This window comes from Hemitrygon akajei, chromosome 3 (assembly GCF_048418815.1).
Source record: "Hemitrygon akajei chromosome 3, sHemAka1.3, whole genome shotgun sequence".
In the NCBI taxonomy this organism is placed as follows: Eukaryota; Metazoa; Chordata; class Chondrichthyes; order Myliobatiformes; family Dasyatidae; genus Hemitrygon; species Hemitrygon akajei.
Window position 1 is genome coordinate 180646870 of NC_133126.1, and position 21831 is coordinate 180668700.

Consider the following 21831-nt stretch of genomic DNA (forward strand, 5'->3'; position numbering starts at 1 on the left):
GAAGTTATCTCTTTGGTACAAAAGGGCAATTTAATTGAGATGAATCAAATACAGTAATGAATGGCCAAGATGAGGTGAAAACTTCCCTTTGCAGCAAGGACAATAAGTAGGGACAAAGATATAATGGGAAGTTTAAAAATATTTTCCCACTCAGTGTCATGGATGTCTAGAACGCAAGTCTGAAATTATCTTTTAAAAAATGCAGAAATAGCTCATGATGTGCTTTGATAAATTTTTAAATGCTTTCACCACTTCCTGCTGAAGTCCTGTCCACTGTAAAACAGAGATTTTTTGTTCTCATTTTCCTGTTGTATTTTGCAGGCATGATGATGTAAAAATGTGCAGAACGCATTAATGCCTGATGGAAATTGGACGTCTTACAACCTTCACAGTTAACAGAAGAGTACATCAAAGTGAACTTGTGAATATTGCACAATCCAAAGTAGCCCAGGGCTATTATTCTAATGCATTAAAAATAACCTCTTAATTTTCATACAAAAACTAATTACCAACAGACTTCTGTTGTCAAGCTCTCTATCGCCTTGTGCTGCTAGAAAAATTGATCTTCTTAGCAATATTCTTGGGCCATTGGTCCTCTTCACCCTGCATTCTTTCTTCCTACCCGTTGTCTTGATTCCACATACGCCCAGCCCTCTGCTTCACGAGTGCTACTCTGCCTCCATGGTCAACACATTAAGTTTTGAGCCCGACAAGCATCAATGTTTGTCATTGAAAAGCACAGGGCGGCTTTTAACACTTAATGAGAGTAAACCATGGAAATAATTTCTTCACGTAATAACATCCTAACTCCATGATTTTCATTTGGTGGTTTTCAATTCTGGGTAAATGTTAGTTTCCAGGTGTCACTGCTTCAAGAAAGGTGATAGTTTCTACTTCCTTCATCACAATAATATTACATTTGTATGAATACTCGAAGAGCGATAACCCAGGGTTAGGAGGTAGGATTAAACTAATCAACACACGTGGTTTAATGGACCATAATTTAGTAATATTCATTGAATCTGAGCAAAGTTTAGGCCTAGTTCATAGAATGGTATTGGTATATTATTGTCAGGTGTACCAAGATACAGTGAAAAGCTTGTCTTGCAGACTGTTTATGCAGATCAAATCATTACAAAGTACATTGAGCTAGAACAAGGTAAAACAAAAACAATGAAGAATAAAACAAGTGTGGTGCAGGTAAATGATAAAGTGCAAGATTGTAACAACGTAGATTGGAAGGTCTAGACAAGAGGTCTGTTAACAGTGGGATAGAATAGTAACACTAATTTGATTTCATTTATATTTTATTTAGAGATGGAGCATGATAACAGGCCCTTCTGACCTAATGAGCCCGAGCTACCCAATTCCACCCATTTGACCTACTAACCCATACATCTTTGCAATGTAGGAGGAAACCAGAACATCTAGAGCAGGGGTTCCTAACCTTTATTATGCCATGGACCCCTACTGTTAACCCAGGGGTCTGTGGATCCTGAATTTGGAACCCTTGACCAATAAGAAACCCACACAATCACGGGAAGAAAGTACATCCTCCTAATAGACAGTGGTAGGAATTGAACCCGGGTTGCTGGTAAGGTAAAAATGTTACGCTAACCCCTATGCCACTGTGCTGCCCAAAATGGCCATGATAGGACATGAACCTGCAATCTTCCGACGACTTGTATTAAATACGAAAGTTAAATGGAAGAAATAAGCAAGTATGACAGCAAACAAAAACATGTAACAAAGCAACACAGAGAAAGGAGAGTTAATAGATGTTGTTTACTTGGATTTTCATAAGGCCTTTAATAAGATGCCACACATGAAAGTTCAAAGATAGGAGCTCATGATATGACAGGTAAGGTACTAACGTGGTTGGAAGATTGGTTGATCGGCATAAGGCAAAAAGTGGGAATAAAGAGGGGCTTTTCTGGTTGGCTGCTGGAGACTACTGGTGTTCAGTGCACTACTTCTCACATTATATGCCAGTGATTGGATGATGGAAATGATGGCATTGTGGCCAAGCTTACAAATGATACTAGGATAATTGGAGGAGCAGGTAGTGTTGAGAAAGTAGTGAGTCTGCAGAAGGGCTTGAACAGGTTGAGAGACCAAGCAAAGGAGTGGCATATAGAATACAGTACAAGGAAGTGTATGGTCTTGGTAGAATGAATAAAGATGGACACTACTTTTAAAATAGGTGAAAATTAAGAAATAAACTGTGCAAAGGGAATTGGTAGTCCTATTGCAGGATTCCCTAAAGGTTAACTTGAAGGTCGAGTCGGTAGTAAGGAAGGCAAATGCAATTTTATCATTCACTGCCAGAAGACTAGAGTACAGAAGCAAGGATGTAATGCTAAAGGCAAACAAGAGAAAATCTGCAGATGCTGGAAATCTAAGCAACACACACAAAATGCTGGAGGAGCTCAGAAGGCCAGGCAGCATTTACGGAAAAGAGTACAGTTGATGATTCAGGCCGAGACCCTTCAGCAGGTCTACAGATCTGCTAAAGACAATGCTAAAGTCTCTGTCAGGCATTGGTCAGACCACATTTAGAGAATTATGAGCAGATTTAGGCCCCTCCCCAAAAAGAAACTTTTATGAAAGGATGTGCTGACATTGGAGAGAATCATGAAAAGATTTATGAGAATGATCCCAGGAATGAAAAGGTTAATATGACGAGTGTGTAATGGCTCCTAGCCTGTACTTGCTGGAGTTTAGAAGGATGGCGGGGGGGGGGAAGATCTCATTGAAGCCTATGGAATATTGAAATATTCCTGGACAGAATGAAACTAGAGAGTATTTTCCAAAACTGGGGAAATCTAGCGTCAGAGGGCACAGTCTCAGAATAAAGGGACATCCCTTTAGAAGAGAGATGAGGCAAAATACTTTCAGCCGTTCTGTGGAATTCAGTGCTACAGAGATCTATGGAGGCCATATGATTGAGCATGTTTAAAGCACAGATAGATAAGTTCTTGATTAGTACGGGTGTCAAAGGCACCAGAAAGCCCTGAATCAGCTGCACTTCAGAGATGGAAAGATTAGGCATTTTCTACCCATCACCAGCAGAATCAAATTTTGCTGCTTCTTCACGCCTGAAGCTGTGAACTAAGGTGGTAAAATGTCATATAACCTTACACCAACCAAGAAGCTGTGTCGGCAGCAAGGAAATTCTTTTGCAGCAAATTCGTTTCAACTCACTGGAGGTACAAGAACACTTGGTGCTTCATCTGCAGAAGACTTCCAATATTTCCAGCTCTCCTTAACTTAGGAGGTGGGGAGCAATTCTTTGTTGTGTTACAGCAGCAACAACAGATTTACAAGGCTTCTTTCTGTTCCTTCACTGCACTGGCTGCCACTGCGTACAACTGTTCAGAAAATAAAGCGCCACATATCTTCAGACTGAATTCGTTCCATTATCCTTTGCTGTCTCTTTGCCTATCAACAGAACCTGTGTTACTGTGAACAATGAAGGAAGCGTTTTCAGGTCACCTCCGGCAAGCTGTTCTATGGCTCTAACTCATCTACAAGTTTACAGATGATATCACTGTAGCAGACCACATCTTAAGTAAGGAGTCAGGGTACAGAAAGGAAATAGAAAGTTTCGTGACATGCCATTGTGACATTTTTTCCCCTAATGTCAGTAAAACAAAAAGGTTCAGAAAGGGGACAGGGCACATCCTCCTGCCTACATCAATGGTGCTGAGGTTGAGAGCTTCAAGTTCCAGGGTGCGAACATCACCAGTCGCCTGTCCTGGTCCAACCACCTTGAAGTCCATGCCCAATAAAAGCTCACCATCAGCGCTACTTCCTCAGGTGACTAAAGAAATTTGACTCTTACTAGTTTTTAATTGATGCACCATAGATTGGATACATACGGCTTGGTAAGGCAACTGTGGAGAGTGGTAGACATAGCTAAGCGCATCACATGAACCAGCCTCGCCTCTATGGACTCTGTCTATACTCCTTGCTATTCAACAAAGCAGCCAGCATAATTGAAGACATTCTCTCTTCTCCCCTCTCCCAGGCAGAAGATAGAAAAGCCTGAAATCATACACCACCAGGTTCAAGGACAACTGCTAACCTACTGTTATTAGACTCCTGAAAGGACCTCTTGTATGATTCAGGAACAGCTTCTTCCCCTTTGCCACCCAATTTCTGAATGGACATTGAACAGTACCTCACTACTTATTTTAATTTCCTTTAACTATTCTCACTACCTTTTTATTTCCTTTTTTAACTATTTAATATAAATATATACTTACAGTAATTCACAGTATTTTTCTCTCAATTAGGTATTACATTGTACTGCTGCCGCAAAGGTAACAAATTCCACAACATATACCCTTGATATTAAACCGGATTCTGATAAGATGGACTCTTGACCTCACAATCCACCTTGTTATGATCTTGTGTTTAACTGTTTACCTGCATTGCACTTTTTCCAGTGGCTTTAACACTTTATTCTGCATTGTAACTGTTTTACCTTCATTCTAGCTCAGTGCACAGTGCAGTGATTTGAATTGTATAAACAGTATATGAGAGAGGCTTTTTTTTTTACTGTATCTTGGTACATGTGACAATAGTAAACCAATACCAGTAACTAAAGGAATGCATTACAAGTTTTCAGGCCCATGTCAGCTCAGCTTTAACATTCCTCAAAGATTAAGCCCAACAGAGGGTATCATTTACATACCAATGTTATTAACCCTCTACAATGTGATCTAGCTTTGAATTCACTTCTTTCATGGTATACTGTACACTTGCTCCAGGCAAGCTTGCTTTTACAGAGTGTTACGCATGGCTTAACGGTGTATTGGTTCACGCTGTGGCTGGACCCTGAGGCCCTGCTCAGTTACAATCAATCACATGCTGACACCAGACAGAGACTGACAGTAAAATGAACCAAGTCAGATGGAACCGCACCATGAGCTGGCAAAGGGTGGCATAGCCTGCAGCTGTGGTAGGCACACCAACGACTGACGAAAAGAACATTTACATCCTGGCAATCATCAGTCTTGCGTGGAAACAAACTCAAAGCTAATAATGCAGTTATTCATTTCAAGTCTAACAAACCAATGGTTTTATAGTTGTCTCCCATCACGTCCAGAATGAGGAAATTGTCAGCCTTACCTGATGTGCTTTGGGACTGGTTAGCAGCTTAGCAATAGGACCACACCAGGTAGGGAGTGTCGTTGTGAGTGGTGGACCAGCATGTGTCAGAACCGGCTTCAGATATCTATACAGTTTGGTTGAGGAAACATCGAGTTTGGCACTAAACTCAAATACTGTATAATAAACGTCATGTGTATATCACAAATGACAATATCAGATTACAAAATAGGTCTTTGCACAGAGAGCTGAAATTAATAAGGCATGGTAAACTAAAATTAGATAGGAGTGATAAATAACCAGCATCATCAGACAAAAGTGAAATCTTATGAAACAAACAAATTAAGCAAGAAAATAATCCACTTGGAACATGAAAACACGTGACTTTTAATGAATGCACTTTTGACTCGAGATTAAAACATTTGTGCATGGAGAGAATACCAATCTAGTAGGTAGGTTAGATCGGATACAAATGTGTAGGTCTAATATGTGGTTGATGCAGTGATAGTGTATCAAGGAAGTCTGCCTCATCTCTCTTGTTATTCTTTAAGTGCATACCTCTACGTTTCACAATGGGAAGTGTGGCTTTATCTTCACCAGCAGCAACTTCGCCTTAGAGTCACAATATATGGCTTAATCTGGGCTGTAACTCCCATTCTGGGCATGCTTCACTCTCTTTTGGTTGAGACACTATAAGCAGCAAGCGTCTCTGGCAGAAGAAATACTGAGGGCGCCAATCAACAAGTGTGAGGTGACGCATTTCGGGAAGTAAGCTTGGGACAGGACATATACAGTAAATGGAAGGATGTTAAGGAACGTTGATGAACAGAGGGACATTGGGATTCAAGTTCATAGTGCCTGAAAGTGGTGACACAAGTAGATACGTTGATGGTGAAGGATGTTGCATACTTGCCTTCATTGGTCAAGCTACAGAATGTAAAATATGGCACATATTGATGCAGCTTTACAAAGCAATAGATCGTGCTTGGAGTATTGTGTGCAGTTCTGGTTGCCTCACAAGAGAAAGAAGAGTGGAGGGGAAATAGTTACTTGAAGGGAGGACTTTAGTTATGGGAAGAGATTAGGGAGGCTGGGTTTGTTTAACCCTGAGTAAAGGAAGCTGAGGGGTGTTCTAATAGAGGTATATATGACAGCGTATATGGCTGGAATCTTTTCCCAAGACAGGTATATCAAAAACAAAGGTGGTGAGAGAAGGGAGGGAAAATTGTTTTTTTTAAAGAAAGCTAAAATGTTCACAGAGAGCAGTTGATATCTGGAACTCACTGCTAGAGGAGTGTTCTAATCACTCTATTTAAAAGACATTTTAGACAAGTATGTGAAGTGGTAGGACATAGAAGGGTACTGACCGAATTTAGCAAATGGAATTCAAAGTTCAAAGTACATTTAATATCAATTTATACATTATACAACCTTCAGGTTTGTCTCTTACTGGCAGCCACAAAACAAGAAACCTGAAAGAACCTGTTTTTTTTAAAAAAAAGATTGAGAAAAGACAAAGTGTAGGGAGAGAGAGAGAGAGAGACATACAAAAGAAATCATGCAAACAATAAAAGTAAGCAAATAGCATTTAGAACGAAAGTGAGTCCTCAGACATGAAATCCAGAGCAGATGGGGCAGGCCCAGTGTACAGCGGAGTAAACATCATGGAGCCTGCAGACACAAAACCTGGCGCAAACACAGCCTCAGCCTTGGTGCTGCAAAGAGCAGAGTCAACCTCGCAGAACTGGCCCCACCCTCATACCTGCATCAGCGTAGCTGAACAAAGAGGATGTCTGTGTTAGGGTAAAGGGCCAGTCTGTGTGAAACAACTGTATTAATAATATTGAAGGTGGCTAAGTGAGGCTAAAAAGTTTCTCTAATGTTGAAAAATATCCATCCCTCAATCATTAAATACTAACAACTATTCATCATATTTCTATGCCTGGAACCCTCTGTGAAACTGTTTTTTCTGCTTCCTGTAATACTATGCAAAGCATCCCCATTACGCACACAGCCCTTTAGGATATATAGAATACAAAAAAAACCCAGTCTTTGCAACACTTACATTTCCTTTGAGGTGAGGTTGCTGTTAATTTTGGTAACATGATTTAAGAACATGTGCGGCTAATTTGAAGCAAGAACATAATTAACTCAAATCAACCCAATATTAATTAATAGGTCAACAAGCTGTATACTAATAGTGGAATTGTGTCTTTCATATACAAAACTTGACCAAGCTTCCTATTACAGTTTAACAAGGATGAACTTTTAAAAATAAGTTTCAAGACGAGTGGAGTCCTTCTTAATAACAGTCCACCATACCTTTGGTTTCTGAAATCTGAATCAAGGAATTGGGTAAAACTAGCAGTAGACTGATTACTTGAGTCAAGTGTAATGTTCGCCTGAAGAGTTATTCCCTTAAAGGAGAATGCCTGTGTGTGAGGAGGCTGATGCACGGGCAGTCCCCCACAAGTCTGGACAGATTGTGGTCATGGTGCAGTGACATGGAACGCAAGACAGCTGGGGACACTTCACTGTAGCAGCCTTCTTCTGTCTTCATCACCATTGTGATCATCATCTTCTGTCAGGTCCACTGTTGAAGTCTTGGTTGAATCTCTCTTTGTGTGGAACCTCCCCCTTGCCCTTACTGCCATGGGTCACCTTACCAGGAATTAAGCTCCTTACAGCATCGTTCTCGGGATCTCAAGCTCATAAGCCTTCCCACTACGACAAGGTGATGATCCTGGGTGAAGTAATCAGCACACCGCTGCATGAATTTGTCTACATTGAACTCTGTCCTGTTCATAGAGCTCCTGTGGCCAAGAGGTTAATATGAGATGCATATCAACAAAATGGGTAGCAAACACCAACCCATCAAACCTGGCTTTGTCCCCACCACCTCTGGAAAATTTACAAGGGTATATACCCGTTCACTAACCTTTCAAAATGCTGATGAATTGAGAACTTTCTTCCCCATCGATCACCTTTTTCATTAATGACAGCAGTCAAAAGTCAAATGGAATGATTTCCTTGAGATGAATGGATTAATCCATTAATCAGCTAATTTAAGAACTCAACAGTTGCCATAAACTGGATTGCATCAAGTGAATGGAATATGCATGAGTTTCAAATTCTTAAAAGGGTGCTTTAAAAGTGAAATATTAGCAACTTGCTAGGGGAACTGCAGATGTATTTCAATATAGATACATACAGGAATAAGGTGATCTTTAAAATCTGAGAGACTTAAAGAAAAAAATGTTAACACAAGTGGTATTTAACGTTGTTTAAAATGGGCAACATGCTGATAATTGTGATACAACAAACTACTAAAAGAACATTGCATTCAACTTCTGTCTCTGACCCATTTTACCTACCCGAGATGATGCAGTCCAGGGATTTACAGGTATTATACAGAAAGTATGGGTTTATAAGGTTAACTTGCAGGTTGAGTCAGTGGTAATGCAGGCAAATGCAATGTTAGCATTCATTTCAAGAGGACTAGAATACAAAAGCAAGAATGTAATGCTGGGGCTTTATAAAGCTTTGGTCAGACCAGGCTTGGGAGTATTGTGAGTAGTTTTGGACCCCTTATCTAAGAAAGGGGATTCAAGAGAATAATCCTTGGAATGAAAGGATTAATGTATGATAAGCATTTAATGTCTCTGTACTCACTGAAGTTTAGAAGAATGGGGGTTGGGGAATATAATTGAAACACTTTGAATATTGATAGGCCTAGGCAGAGTAGATATATGGATTCTGAATATGAATTACTCCAGGACATGAACAAACAAGTTACAATATTATAAAGTGGAATCCTGCCTAGAGGTTTGCATATAATGTTAAAGGATAATCTCAGCCCAACCCTCCTATGGCTGAGCCAAAACTTACTCAATCTGAGTCATTCCAAAGGCACTTTCAAAATACTGTGCCTAGATCCTGACAGAGGAAAAGGACACACACGTTCAGAAAGCGCACTCCAAGTTTAGTGAACTCCTGCATTCATCTGAACATGTGACGGTGTCACTGTATGACTGCAGATGAAGAAGTCATGAAGTTGACCCCAGGATGTAGTCTTGGACAACAGCTCACATCTACTCCTCTGCTGAGAACACACTGATGCCGATACTAAGCAAACTTGAAAACTGACACAGACAATCCCCTCAATCTGAGTCAAAATCCTTATCCAATCTTCTAGCCAAGCATTTAACACTGCTGTCCCCAAGCCAGCATTAAATCCCATGCAGGGTGGCATGGCCTGGCCCAAATTGACTTGCTGGTGGAACACAAGATATAGGAGCAGAAGTAGGCCTTTTGGCCCATTGAGTCTGCTCCACCATTCAATCATGGGCTGATCCAATTCTTCCAGTCATCCGCACTCTCCTGCCTTCTCCCCAACATGGAACTGATCCAAGCCATGTGGTCAGGTCCTGTGGTGCGGGGCAGTGGTTCAGCTACTCAAGCTTGAATTTAACTGACTCGAAATTCTCCAAGGCACTGTGAAAGCATCATGGAAGCTGAGTATGATAAGGATCAATGCTGTTTGCAATTAAAGCTTTTCTTGATTCAGCTCAACACAATATTGCCTAGTACATGCAAGAGAAATAAATAGTCTCTGGAGAAGTATTTTAGTAAAGGCAGAACAAAGCACAAACAAAAAGCAGAATCTCATTTGGCCCTTTCTATGAAGCAAACAATTCTTGGATAGATTTTCTTTAGTATTGTTTCATTCACCTAACGTACTTGCAGAGGGAAGCATCAAATGTTGACAATGGTGCGACAGTTTCCAAGATTCAAAAGAGTCTGCAATTTCTTGTCTGAAATATGGGGTTACGGAAGGAGTGGGGACTGAGTGCACAGAGATGAAGGTTACAGTGTAATGTGCATAACAGGCAGCTACATGCAGTGCTATTTAACTGACCCAAGGAAGTGGCAAGTGGGATCATGCAGCACTGCGGACACTGGGCTATTCCCACCAATAGAGTGAAATTTAGCTCTGTGATCTCAATGGGGCTTTCATTCAACACGTTGTGTCTTGCTGACTCAGGTTTTAAAACCTGAGAGATTTAGCTGTTCCAAAAAGGCAGAAGTGCACAAGGGATTTAAAATTGAACAGAACCTCAATCTTTGCTGGATGGACATTACAGTGGAGGCAACACACACAAGATGCTGGAGGAACTCAGCAGGCCAAGCAGCATCTATGGAAAAGACTGAATAGTTGACGCTTCAGGCTGAAACCCTTCATCAGGACATTAAAATGGTTTGACTATAACAACAAGTCATGCTGTGGAATACCAGACAAAATGGAACATCAAAGGAAATGGAATTCATCCAGGGCTTCATGAAGGTACTGAGTTGGCAGATATAAACTAATAGTACTTTATCTCCCCAAAATCTTGTAAACAGTGTTCTGTTCATAGAAGCAGCATCTCAATGAAAATTAAATAACGTTAGTAAAAAACGTACAGGAAAAAATATCAGCAGTTTTTTTAATGGTTGTAGTTCCAGTGCAGTTCACAGGAGCTGATCTTATAAGAATTGTTTATTCATTATGCACTGTGTCATATGATGTAGATGATCATGGACTTTTTGGAGATTGTCTGCCTGGCATCAGTGGTGGTATAACCAGGACTTGTGATGGCACCAGTTGCTCATGCGACCATCCACCACTTGCTCCCATGGCTTCATGTGACCCTACTTGGGGGGGGGGGGGGGGCGGGAGGCGCTAAATAGATTCTACACCTTGCCCAAAGGTGATCTGCAGTCTAGCAGAGGAAAGGATCGTCTTACACCTCCTTTGGTAGGGATGCATCTCCACCCTGCCACCCACTTGTAAGAATATACCCTAAAAAAAACAACCCTGAAAACATTACACTGCTAACTAGAATATCCTGCTTTCAATCCAATTAATTGATGCTAAAGTTAAAGTCATTGCCCATCAAGACAAAATGATTAACACAGTTGGAACACAAGCATCTTACTTAGAGCAAGGGTGAGATGAAGTTTCTCTCCAATATGAGTTCTGTAGCACATGCAGAGTCTAGAATTCCAGCACTTACGACTGACTTCCCCAACTCTCCCCCGCCCTAAATAACGCTGCCAATGTCATAACACACAACAAGCACTCATCACCCAAAACCCGCTGACCTATATCTGCTCTCCATTACAGGCCATCTCAGTTTTAAAAGTATCACTTGCACTTTCAAACACTGTCAACATTGCTTATTCCTATCATCTCCCAGTTTGTAGCTATCTAAGATTCTCACCCTTACAGTAAACAAGATCTTTCATTTCATTGCTGATTGGCCTTTGGCATCCGAACTCAGAACTGGAATTCACTCCCTAATTCCCTTTCTTTCCACATTTTCATTTCTTCTGAATACAGTGCTAGAACTCTTCTGATAACATCAAAACATATGCTGGGTTGCTGCTTTATTGATTATGTATTTCCATTCAATGCTATTGTAAGATCATAAGAGCAGAACTAGGCCATTCAGCCCATCAAGTCTGCTCCACCATTAAATCATAGCTGATTTATTATCCCTCTCAATGCCATTCTCCAGCTTTCTCTCCATAACCTTTGATGTTCTTACTAATCAATAATCTATCAACCTTCATGTTAAGATATACCAAATCACTTGGCCTCGTCCCCTCAATGTTAATCACCAGGCTTCTAAACCAGGGCTTCAGTACCTCTGTTGGCCAGAAAGAACCACAATCTATAAATCAGTGAACAGGAATGAGGTAAAGGAGGTGGAAACAGACAAAGCAAAAGGCTTTGTATTTGATGGCAGGAAGGGAGGTGGCCATTTTGTGAGACTGTCCTTACAGTTGCCCTTTTGTGAACTGTTTGGTGAACTGATTTTTGCTCTGGGCTAACTTAATCAGAGCAGCTGAATGTGGGCACGAAGCACTTCAGCTGAACCTGAGACCATTCTCAGGTAAGAACCAGTTTATGATATAAAACAGAGGGTTTGCAGAAGGAATAGCCTGTGATCTTGTTGCTGAGCCCACTGTTTGGATGACCTGGTTAGACTGGTTTGAATCAGTCTGAGTTCAAAGTAAATTTATTATCGAAGTACATATATGTCAGTATATACAACTCTTGAGATTCATTTTCTTGTAGGCATACTCAATAGATCCAAAAACCATAATAGAATCAAGGAAAGACCACATCAACAGGGCAGACAACCAGTGTGAAAAAGACAACAAACTGTGCAAATACAAAATGAAAGGAAAAAAATATAATAATAATAATAAATAAGCAATAAATATTGAGAACGCGAGATGATGAGCCCTTGAAAATGAGTCTATAAGTTGTGGGAATGGTTCAGTGATTAGGCAAGTGAGGTTACCCCCTCTGGTTCAGAAGCCTGATGGTTGAGGGTAATAACTGTTCCTGAACGTGGTGGTGTGGGTCCTGAGGCTCCTGTATCTACCTTCTCATGGCAGTAGTGAGAGGAGTACATAACCTGGGGGATCCCTGTAGATGCACTCAATGGTGGGGAGAGCTTTACCCATGATGGATGGGTCTGTATCTACTACTTGTTGTAGGACTTCCCATTCAAGGGCATTGCTGTTTCCATACCAGGCTGTAATGCTGCCAGTCAACATACTCTCCACCACATATCTATAGATGTCATGCCGAATCTTTGGAACTTCCTAAAGAAATAGAGGTGATGCAATACTTTCTTCATAATTGCACCTACATGCTGGGCCCAGGATAGTTCCCCTGAAATGATAACACTGAGGAATTTAAAGTTCCTGACCCTCAATGAGGATTGGGTAGTGCACCTCTTGTTTCCTCCCCTGAAGTCAATAATCAGCTCCTCAGTCTTGCTGGCATTGAGTTGCTGTTGTGGCACCACTCAGTGAGATTTTCATTCTCCCTCCTAAAACGCTGATTCATCACCATTTTGATTCGGCTTACAACAGTGGTGTCATCAATGATCTTAAGTACAGCATTGGAGCTGTGCTCAGCCCACACTCACCAGTATAAAGTGAGCAGAGCAGGGGCTGAGCACACAGCCTTGTGGTGCACCTGTGCTGATGGAGATTGTGGAGGAGATGCTGTTGCTAATCTGTACTGACTGGGGTGGGAAAATGAGGAAATCGAGGATCTGTTTGCACAAGGAGGTATTGAGGCCGTGGTCTAGGACCTTGTTGATTAGTTTTGGGGACGAATGTCGAGTAAAGAAATCAGAAGGCTGAACGGAGAGCCATAAGACAATATTACTTGTAGCTCCGTGCTGCGTTCAATGAGAATTTGACACAGGTCAATCAGATGACCTTGAGCCAATGAAATTGAAAGGTTGATCTGATAAAGGATAAGAATAAAGGATTTTAGAAGCACAGGGAGTGACAACTCTCCTGAGACCAACCATCATGGATGTGGAGGGCCCCACATCAGACATGTGAAGATGACATCAGGTCCATTGCCAGCAGAGACTCTTTTCCCGGGTGTTACCTCTTCTCTTCTTTGACTGTTCATGGAGGGTCAGGGAAACCTAGTAGGTGTGCTCACAGGTTGTGTAAATTTACAACGCTTTGGAACTGAGCTAATAAAGCTACTTGTCAGTCAATACAAATCCTCCCTGTGCCAAACTAATCATTATTATTGAGGAGTGATCCTTATAAACTTCTCTCTCTGCAGCGGGATCCTTGACATCTTCATCAGAACACCAGTTAGTATGGAAAACATCTCCTGACTATAAATTCACAGATGACATCACTGTCACTGGTAAAATCTTGTGGCGATGAGGAGGAATACAGGAGTGAGGTACATTGGCCGATTGAGTGATATTGCAACAGCAGTCTTGTACTCAGCATCAACTAGACCAAGGAACTGACTGTGAACTTCAAGGAGGAGATATCAGGAGAACTATCATTGAGAGAGGGGTCAGTGGAGGAAAGAGTGAGCAGGTTAAGGTTCCTAGCTGTCAACATCTCAGAGGATCTTTCCCGGGCCCAACACAAAGGCAGAGCCACAGCTCTGCTTCATTAGGAATTTGTGGAAATTTGGTATGATTTTTGGTTTTTTAGAGATGTACAGTGGAGAGCATCCTGACTGGCTGCATCACAGACTGGCATGGAGGTTCAAAGTTTAAAATAAATTGATTATCAAAGTACATATACAACCCTGAGATTCACTTTCTTGTGGGGATACTCAATAAATCCATAATAGAATAATAACCAATAATAACCATAACAGAATCAATGAAAGACCACACCAACATTCTACCAGTGTGCAAAAGACAAGAAGTTGAGCAAAAACAAAAAAGAAACAAATAATAATAATAAATAAATGAGCAATAAATATTGAGTACATGAGATGAAGAGTGCTTGAAAGTGAGTCCATAGGTTGTGGGAACATATCAGTGATGGAGCAAGTGAAGTTGCCCCTTCAAATGCACAGTATCACAAGAGGCCGCAGAGGGTTATCAACTCAGCCAGCTTCATCATGGCACAACCCTTCCCACTGGATATCTTCAAGAGATAGTGTCTCAGGCAGGTAGTACCCATATTAAAGGCTCTCACCACCTGGGATGTGCCCGTATTGCTACCATCGGGGAGGAGACAGAGCCTGAAGACCTATATTCAATGATATTTAACTTTCTGCTCTTCCACAAACCAGTGTACAGTGTCATCACTCTTTTTAAATAAACAATATTTTGCAATTTGTAGCAATATTATGTCTTTGCAGTGTACAGTTGCTGCAAAACAACAATTTTCATGTCCTACAAGGCAGTGACAATAAACCTGATTTCAATTTGGAATTCTTTGACATTAAGTAGCATTTTAACTCAAAGCAAAAATACTTTGGATTATAGTTAGTGATCCTTGTCAATCTTTAAGTGGGGTTCTTTATACAGCTTATGTAATTTCTATGTGGAAATTGCCTCATGTAAGCAAAATACTTAAATTATTATACAACATGACTTCAACTACCTCTACTCTGAAATGATTCTATGACCTACCTACTCACTTTCAGGGTCTGTTTACATGCCCTCAATGTCATCTTTTATTTGTACAGTTTTCTTTCTTTTGCATATTGGTTGTTTGTCAATCTTTGTCTATTTATGTATAGTTTTTATTAAATTCTATTGTATATGTGCTTTCCCATGTATCTGCAAGAAAATAAATCTTAAGGTAGCATATATGCTACATACTTCGATAATAAATTTACTTTAAAGTTTAGAGATAATTCAGTAATTCTTGAAACTCTCACTAATTTCAGTGGATTTTGTACTATGCATATTCAAATGCAGATCTCCACCTCTGTCTACCTTTGATTAAGTTCTTGGTCATTCATCTTACATTCATCATAAATGGCTTTGTTGCAAATTCAGTCCAGCAAAGCCCTGAAGCATCGGAGGATGTTCAGCAATTCTTAAAAGATGCTATATGAATAAAAGATATTGCTGTAACACTGATAGGGGTTGAATGAAGGGGTACAGCAGGAAATAACTGAAACACAAACATCAGCGTGGTCCCACCGTTCTGCGTGGCCATTTCTGTGTTGTAAATTTCATGCAAACCAGATAAGATAAACTGAGGAAACACATTTTGCCACTATTATTACTGAAATAATACTCAGTTAACACTGAAACCACTTTTTCAAGTTTGTAATTGAACTTAAATTTAACTCCAATCACAAAAAGACTGTTGAGTCAATAATGTGTTCACGCTGACAAAAATGGAGATCGAGATGTTGATAAGATTCTTGATGAGCCAGCTCATGAAGGATTACTGCGGGGGGGGGGGGGGGGGGGGTGGAGGCAGGAGAGTAGGGCTGTGAAGGAAATGGATCAACCATGATGAAATTTGGGTACAGGCTCGAGGGGCCAAATGGCCCAATTCTGCTGCTATATCTTATGGTCTTATGGTGCCGAGGGGCGATGAGCACATGGAACAGAACAGTTTGTCGCTATCTGCTCAGTGTCCTGCAGATCCCAGTGTAGTAATCAACCTACTTCTCACTGAATGTCATCTTACTATTTTATCTTCTTTAAAAACTTTTAAACTTTTCTTTCCACTGACAAGAACTGAAGAGAGCAAAGCCTGTGGTGTAATCCCGTATATTCAAAGACATCAGATGAAACACAAGGCTGATTAGACTGGTAGGATAAAAGAGACAGGGCACCCTGCATGCATTGCTTTTAACTCCCAGAGCTGCAATCACTGTCCATCATTTAAATGGCAAAGACCAAAGAGATTACCAGAAAACTTGATCTGTAGTAAAGAGTCACTGTTAAATAGAAACAATTTTGAAAGTAGGAAATTGGTTTATTTGTAATGAAATAGCAAGAGGGCATAAGTATATCTGTATGACCTCATCATTCAAGTTGGCATATTCCCCCGGCAAGTTTCTCTTTTAGTCACTGTGACTCAAGGGCAGCAATAAAAGTTTAATGGCATATTGCATTCCTACTCTGATTGAATGGAAAATGACTGGCTAATCCTTGCCTTGTCTCAGTCAGATAATTGTTTAACTGTTCAACTATTTTATCAAATACAGTGAGTTTTTGTTCTTTAAGAATCGTCCCAAATAAGACGCTACCCTGACTAACCGATAGCCCAATTAACCGGAATCCATGGTACCAATTAATTTTTTGGAACTTGCTTCCTTCCCCTTTGTAGACAGACATACACAGTATAATCATCACTTGGGATGTATACAAACGGTCACCTGCAGTCAAAAATTTCAGGCATTAAGCTGAGCCTCGTCAAACTGCAGGAGCAGCGCTTCAAATATCAATACAAATAAACCAGTCCACACCGGTCCTAGTTCATTTCCTTGTACAGAAGGACGTGGTCAAAATTACGGGAAACCTTCACTAAATGAATGATATGAGACCAGCCACTCTCAACTTCCATCTTGTAGTCAGAAGCAATCAAATCAACAGGAAGATGCAAAGCGACACACACAAAATGCTGGAGGAACTCAACAGGCCAGGCAGTGTCTGTGGAAGAGTAAACAATCAATGTTTTGGGCCAAGAAGGGTTTAAGGAGCCTACCCTCTCAAGAGCAAATGGGAAAGGGCAATAAACAATGGCTTTTCCAATAACGCTGCTATCTAAAATATTGAATAATAAAAAAGTTTTGACCACAAGGGTACAATTTTTTTACTAAGTATTATGGAATGGCATATAAACATTAGAAGCTGAGTGAAAGAGATATGCATGATGCAAAGGTTCAAATACCAATCATGTCCATTCAGCTACCTTTCAAACATATCAACACTATATCAATCAACTCCATCAAATTTAGAATATAAATTATAATAATGTAAAACTATATGAAATCACTAAATGCGCAACACAAAAGATTATTCAATCTTCATTCTGAAAGCTCAGAAGTTGGATTAAATCAAAGAATTTACAACAGACTGAGTTCAACAAGCCTGTGCTTGTTTGCGATCAGTATCAACCTTCTCCAGCTTTCGTTCATCACTATTTGTCGACTTTGTGTTTCATTCTCTCACCTGAAGATAAAGATATGACAAAGGAAACTTGTGTAGAATAATATACTCTAAGCATATTCCAAACAGTGAAGCTATAGGAGATGGATCCTATATCTCTACTACCAATTGGAACATTGCTGTACATTTTTGGGCGCCATGCTAGTGTAACTGTTAACAATATTACAGCCCAGGGCATCAGAGTTCAATGCTTCTGGTGTCCTCTGTAATGGGTTAGTACTTCTTTCCTGTGGAATGTGTATATTTCCTCCCAATATTCAATGATGTACTGCTTAATTGGTCATTGTAAATTGTCCTATGATCACTCTCGGGTTAAATTAGGGGTTGCTGACATTGTGGTTTGAGGACCAGCTGGGCCTATTCTGTGCTGTATCTTGAAATAAATAACTTTCTTTTTTGCTGCCCACTTAATAACTTCTCTTCATAAGGGAGCTCAGAATTGTGTATCTATGATTGGAATCAAGAGCCTAGAAATGCAAAATGTCTACTTAACAGAGTCAATCTCGAGAATGATTCCAGGAATGAAAGGGTTACCATATGAGGAATGTCTGGCAGCTCTTGGACTGTATTCCCTGGAGTTCAGGAAAATGAGGGGAGATCTCCTAGAAACATTCCGAATGTTAAAAGGCCTGAACAAATTAGATATGGCGATGTTATTTCCTATGATAGGGGAGTCTGGGACATGAGGGCACAACTTCAGGATTGAAGGACATCCATTTAGAACAGAGATGCGGAGAAATTACTTTAGTCAGAGGGTGATAAATCTGTGGAATCTGTTGCCACCAGTGGCTGTGAAAACCAAGTCTTTGGGTGCATTTAAAGCAGAGATAGATAGGTTCTTGATTAGCCAGGGCATCAAAGGGTATGGGGAGAGGTAGGGGAGTGGGGATGACTGGAAGAATTGGATCAGCCCCTGTTTGAATGGCAGGGCAAACTTAGTGGCCCAAATGACCTACTTCTGCTTCTATATCTTATGGTCTAATCAAATGTCAAATAGACCTTCAAATACAAAGGCATGCTTGCGCAGAACAGGCCACTGATGTTGGTTTATTTATACTAATTGTGGATGTGGAGGATTCTGCAGTCTCCAAAATCATCTCTTCCATGCCTTGAGATACTTGGTGTCAATCATATCTTGATAACATACAGGAAAACGTATCTCGCTGCATTGTAGATCAGAGGTTTTATTTTAGGTCTTGCTAAGCTGATCACAATGAAAAATCTCATCGCAATCTGTTACTTCATCGACGCACGGCTCCTATGATGTGGGACTGATCCACTTGTTTCAGAGTTACGCTGTGGACATCTATTATTGATAGAGGGCCAATGTTTTACAGATGTTGAATGCAAGATCCGTCCCTTCAAACTCATCTCAGTACAATACACTAATCTGACACTGCACAGTTCCTACAGATTCTTCACACACCTACGGTTAGTTAATGAATCAAGCTGTTGCAGTGTAGCCTGCAACAGAAAAATCGTTCCAATATATCTTGGTTATTCCCCACTTGAGAGGTTAGAATGATGCTGCAGAACAACACTATCCTTCAGCAATTTGTTTCACTGTGTGCTCTAACAATTTTTTATGGTATTGGAGTCATGCACAGAAAAAGTGTTTAACCATTGAACCATGATTTTCCTTCACCCTCAAACAACATTTTATATGGTATGCCCTTTATTTTGGAAATACACTTGTCACTTTATCATTGACAGTACTCTCTACGAATTCCCTTAATCATGTACCGTATACATCTTTTATCTAAGCATTTGGATCCTTCCTATAACTCAGTATCATCTGCCGTATTATTAAGAATCTTGTATCAGGGCAAATTTTCCAGTTGTAGTTAGATATACATCACTAAAGATATTACTGATCAGTTTAGGCTATCATTGAACTGGCTAAATATGTATTAGGAAAAAAAATACACAAGGAAATTGCAGGAATGCAACCACCAAACGTTCGGATCAAATGCTCAAATTAATTTACCTGCTTGTGTGGTTAAGAATGACAATGTAACAAATATTAACAATGATCACTTCTGGATATATTCCCAATACCCCTGCCCCACTCTCCTCAAATTTTTTTTGTGAAATATCAGAATATACAAGTATCTACACTGTTCTTCATTTATACCATAAGACATAGGAGCAGAATTAAGCCATTTGGCCCATCATTGTTGATTTATTAACCCATTCAACCCCCATTCTTCTGCTTTCTCCCTGTAACCTTTCACGTCCTTATTAATCAAGAACATAACAACTTCCTCTTTAAATACACCCAATGTTTTGGCCTTCACAGCCGTCTGTGGCAATGATTTCCTCAGATGCACCACCCTCTGGCAAAAGAAAATACTCCTCCTCTCTGTTCTAAACGGACATCTTTCTATTCTGAGGCTGTGTCCCCTCTAGTCTTCAACCTCCCTCACTACAGGAACATCCTCTCCATGTCCACTCTAGGCCTTTCATTATTCTATAGGTTTCAGTGAGATCCCCTCCCCCCCCCAACTTTTCTAAGCTCAGGGATACAGGCCCAGAGCTATCAAACGCTCCTCTTTCAATCCTGGAATCATCCTCATGAACCTCCTCTGGACCCTCTCCAATGCTAGCACATCCGCTCTTAGATAAGGGGTCCAAAACTGCTCACAATACTCCCAAGTGTGCTCTAACCAATGCCTTTTAAGGCCTTCACATTACATCCTTGCTTGTAGATCCTAGTGCTCTTGAAACTTCATTCCCATAAGGAGGATGAATGGCGTCAGAGCTTGAGTCATACGGCAATGAAATCTTCATTTCGAGTAGCAAACACTGGAGGGCATATGGACAAAGTTAAGGGAAGGAAGTTTAGGGGAGACATCAGGGGTAAGTTTTTTTTTTACACAAAGGGTTGTGGGTGCCTAGAATGACTTGCCAGCGATGGTGGTGGAGGCTAAAACATTAGGGATATTTCAGAGCCTCTTGGTCAGGCATATGGATGAAAGAAAAATAGAGGGTTACGGGGTAGTGTGGGTTTAGTACTTTTTTTTTAAAGGAATACATGGGTTGGCACAACATCAAGGGCTGAAGGGCCTGTACTATGCTGTAATATTCTAGTGTCTAGTAAGTGTCATCATGGGGCAGGGGCGTACACCAGGTTCCTATTGGGCAAGTCTCTTTTAAAGTGGACTTGGGGATATCGGAAGATCTGAGATTGGTTATCAAATCCATCCATACTAACCTTTGGTCTTAACAGTCACATACTTACAGATACCAATTCCACTGTTTCATCTGTAAACCTAACCGATGGTTAGTTTGAATTGGCCTTGTTCTGATAGGTTGACTTTTGAAGACCAGGAAAGCAGGACATAAAAGTGACTTAAAATTCTTGAGAGTGGAATGAAGTAGGATTACTGAACACTACCCATCATGCCCATGTAGACCAAGGTTTGATGAGCCATTTACCCTTGGCAAGGAAGAGAATGCCTACAAGAGAAAGATTAGGGAATCACTAGAGAAAGAGCATGCAGGGAGCCTAAATGCAGATTCTAAGAGTGTAGAGGTAGAACCAGTCTGGGATCACACATTCCTAGTGAGCATTTGGCATAAAAAATTGACCAATCTGGAATAGGCAATTCAGATCCAGCCAATCAGGATCAAGCATTATGTTCCACCCATACCTTGCTCACTTGAGAGGGTATATAAGGAAGAGTCTCTTAGGGGATTTATCGTTTAACTAACATTTGATGGTCAGGTTTACTGTTGAAACATTTAATCAGTATTTGAAACTATGCGACTGTTCAGCCAAAGGATTGTACAGGTGGATTTGGGGATATGCACCTGTGTGTGTTTAGACTCCAGGACAGAGAACACACTGAGATTTTTAACCGACTTTCATACTATGTATTCAACATGTTTGCTATTACTTCTTTTTAAGCCTTTGCAGTGCTCTCCATACTGTGTACATACATCTACTGATGCCTCTGTCCACATCTTCAGTGATGTTCCTGGAATCATCGGGTGTTTCGGGTCTTTCAACATCATACACCCTCCTCCAGGTGATCCAGCCAGGGCTGATCAGATCCCAGCTTGTGTCCAGATGGCTGGCTACACATGACTCCATGGCTCACCTGTTTTGAACCACAACCATCTTGAGGCCTTCTCTGCCGCATCGGTGGTACTGCGGATGGCTCTCCTCTTCCTCTCTCCCTCGATGCCCAAATTGCTGTAGGCTCTGGCTAAGGAGCAGGCTGCGAATCCCCTA

The 21831-nt window shown here is 40.7% G+C and overlaps 1 protein-coding gene and 1 long non-coding RNA gene across 2 annotated transcripts in view; one reads left to right on the forward strand and one right to left on the reverse strand.

Annotated features, from left to right (window-relative positions):
• LOC140725702 (uncharacterized) overlaps positions 1 to 487 on the forward strand; it is a 66545-nt gene extending 66058 nt beyond the window's left edge. Inside the window, exon 3 of the long non-coding RNA XR_012098422.1 lies at positions 322 to 487. This is a non-coding gene — a long non-coding RNA (uncharacterized lncRNA). The remainder of the gene's footprint in view (positions 1 to 321) is intronic.
• The window catches only part of LOC140725691 (sodium/hydrogen exchanger 9-like), a 531897-nt gene that overhangs the window by 13748 nt on the left and 496318 nt on the right, over positions 1 to 21831 (reverse strand). Inside the window, exon 15 of the mRNA XM_073041518.1 lies at positions 5137 to 5242. Within this exon, the coding sequence (XP_072897619.1) occupies positions 5137 to 5242 (106 nt within the window). The remainder of the gene's footprint in view (positions 1 to 5136; positions 5243 to 21831) is intronic.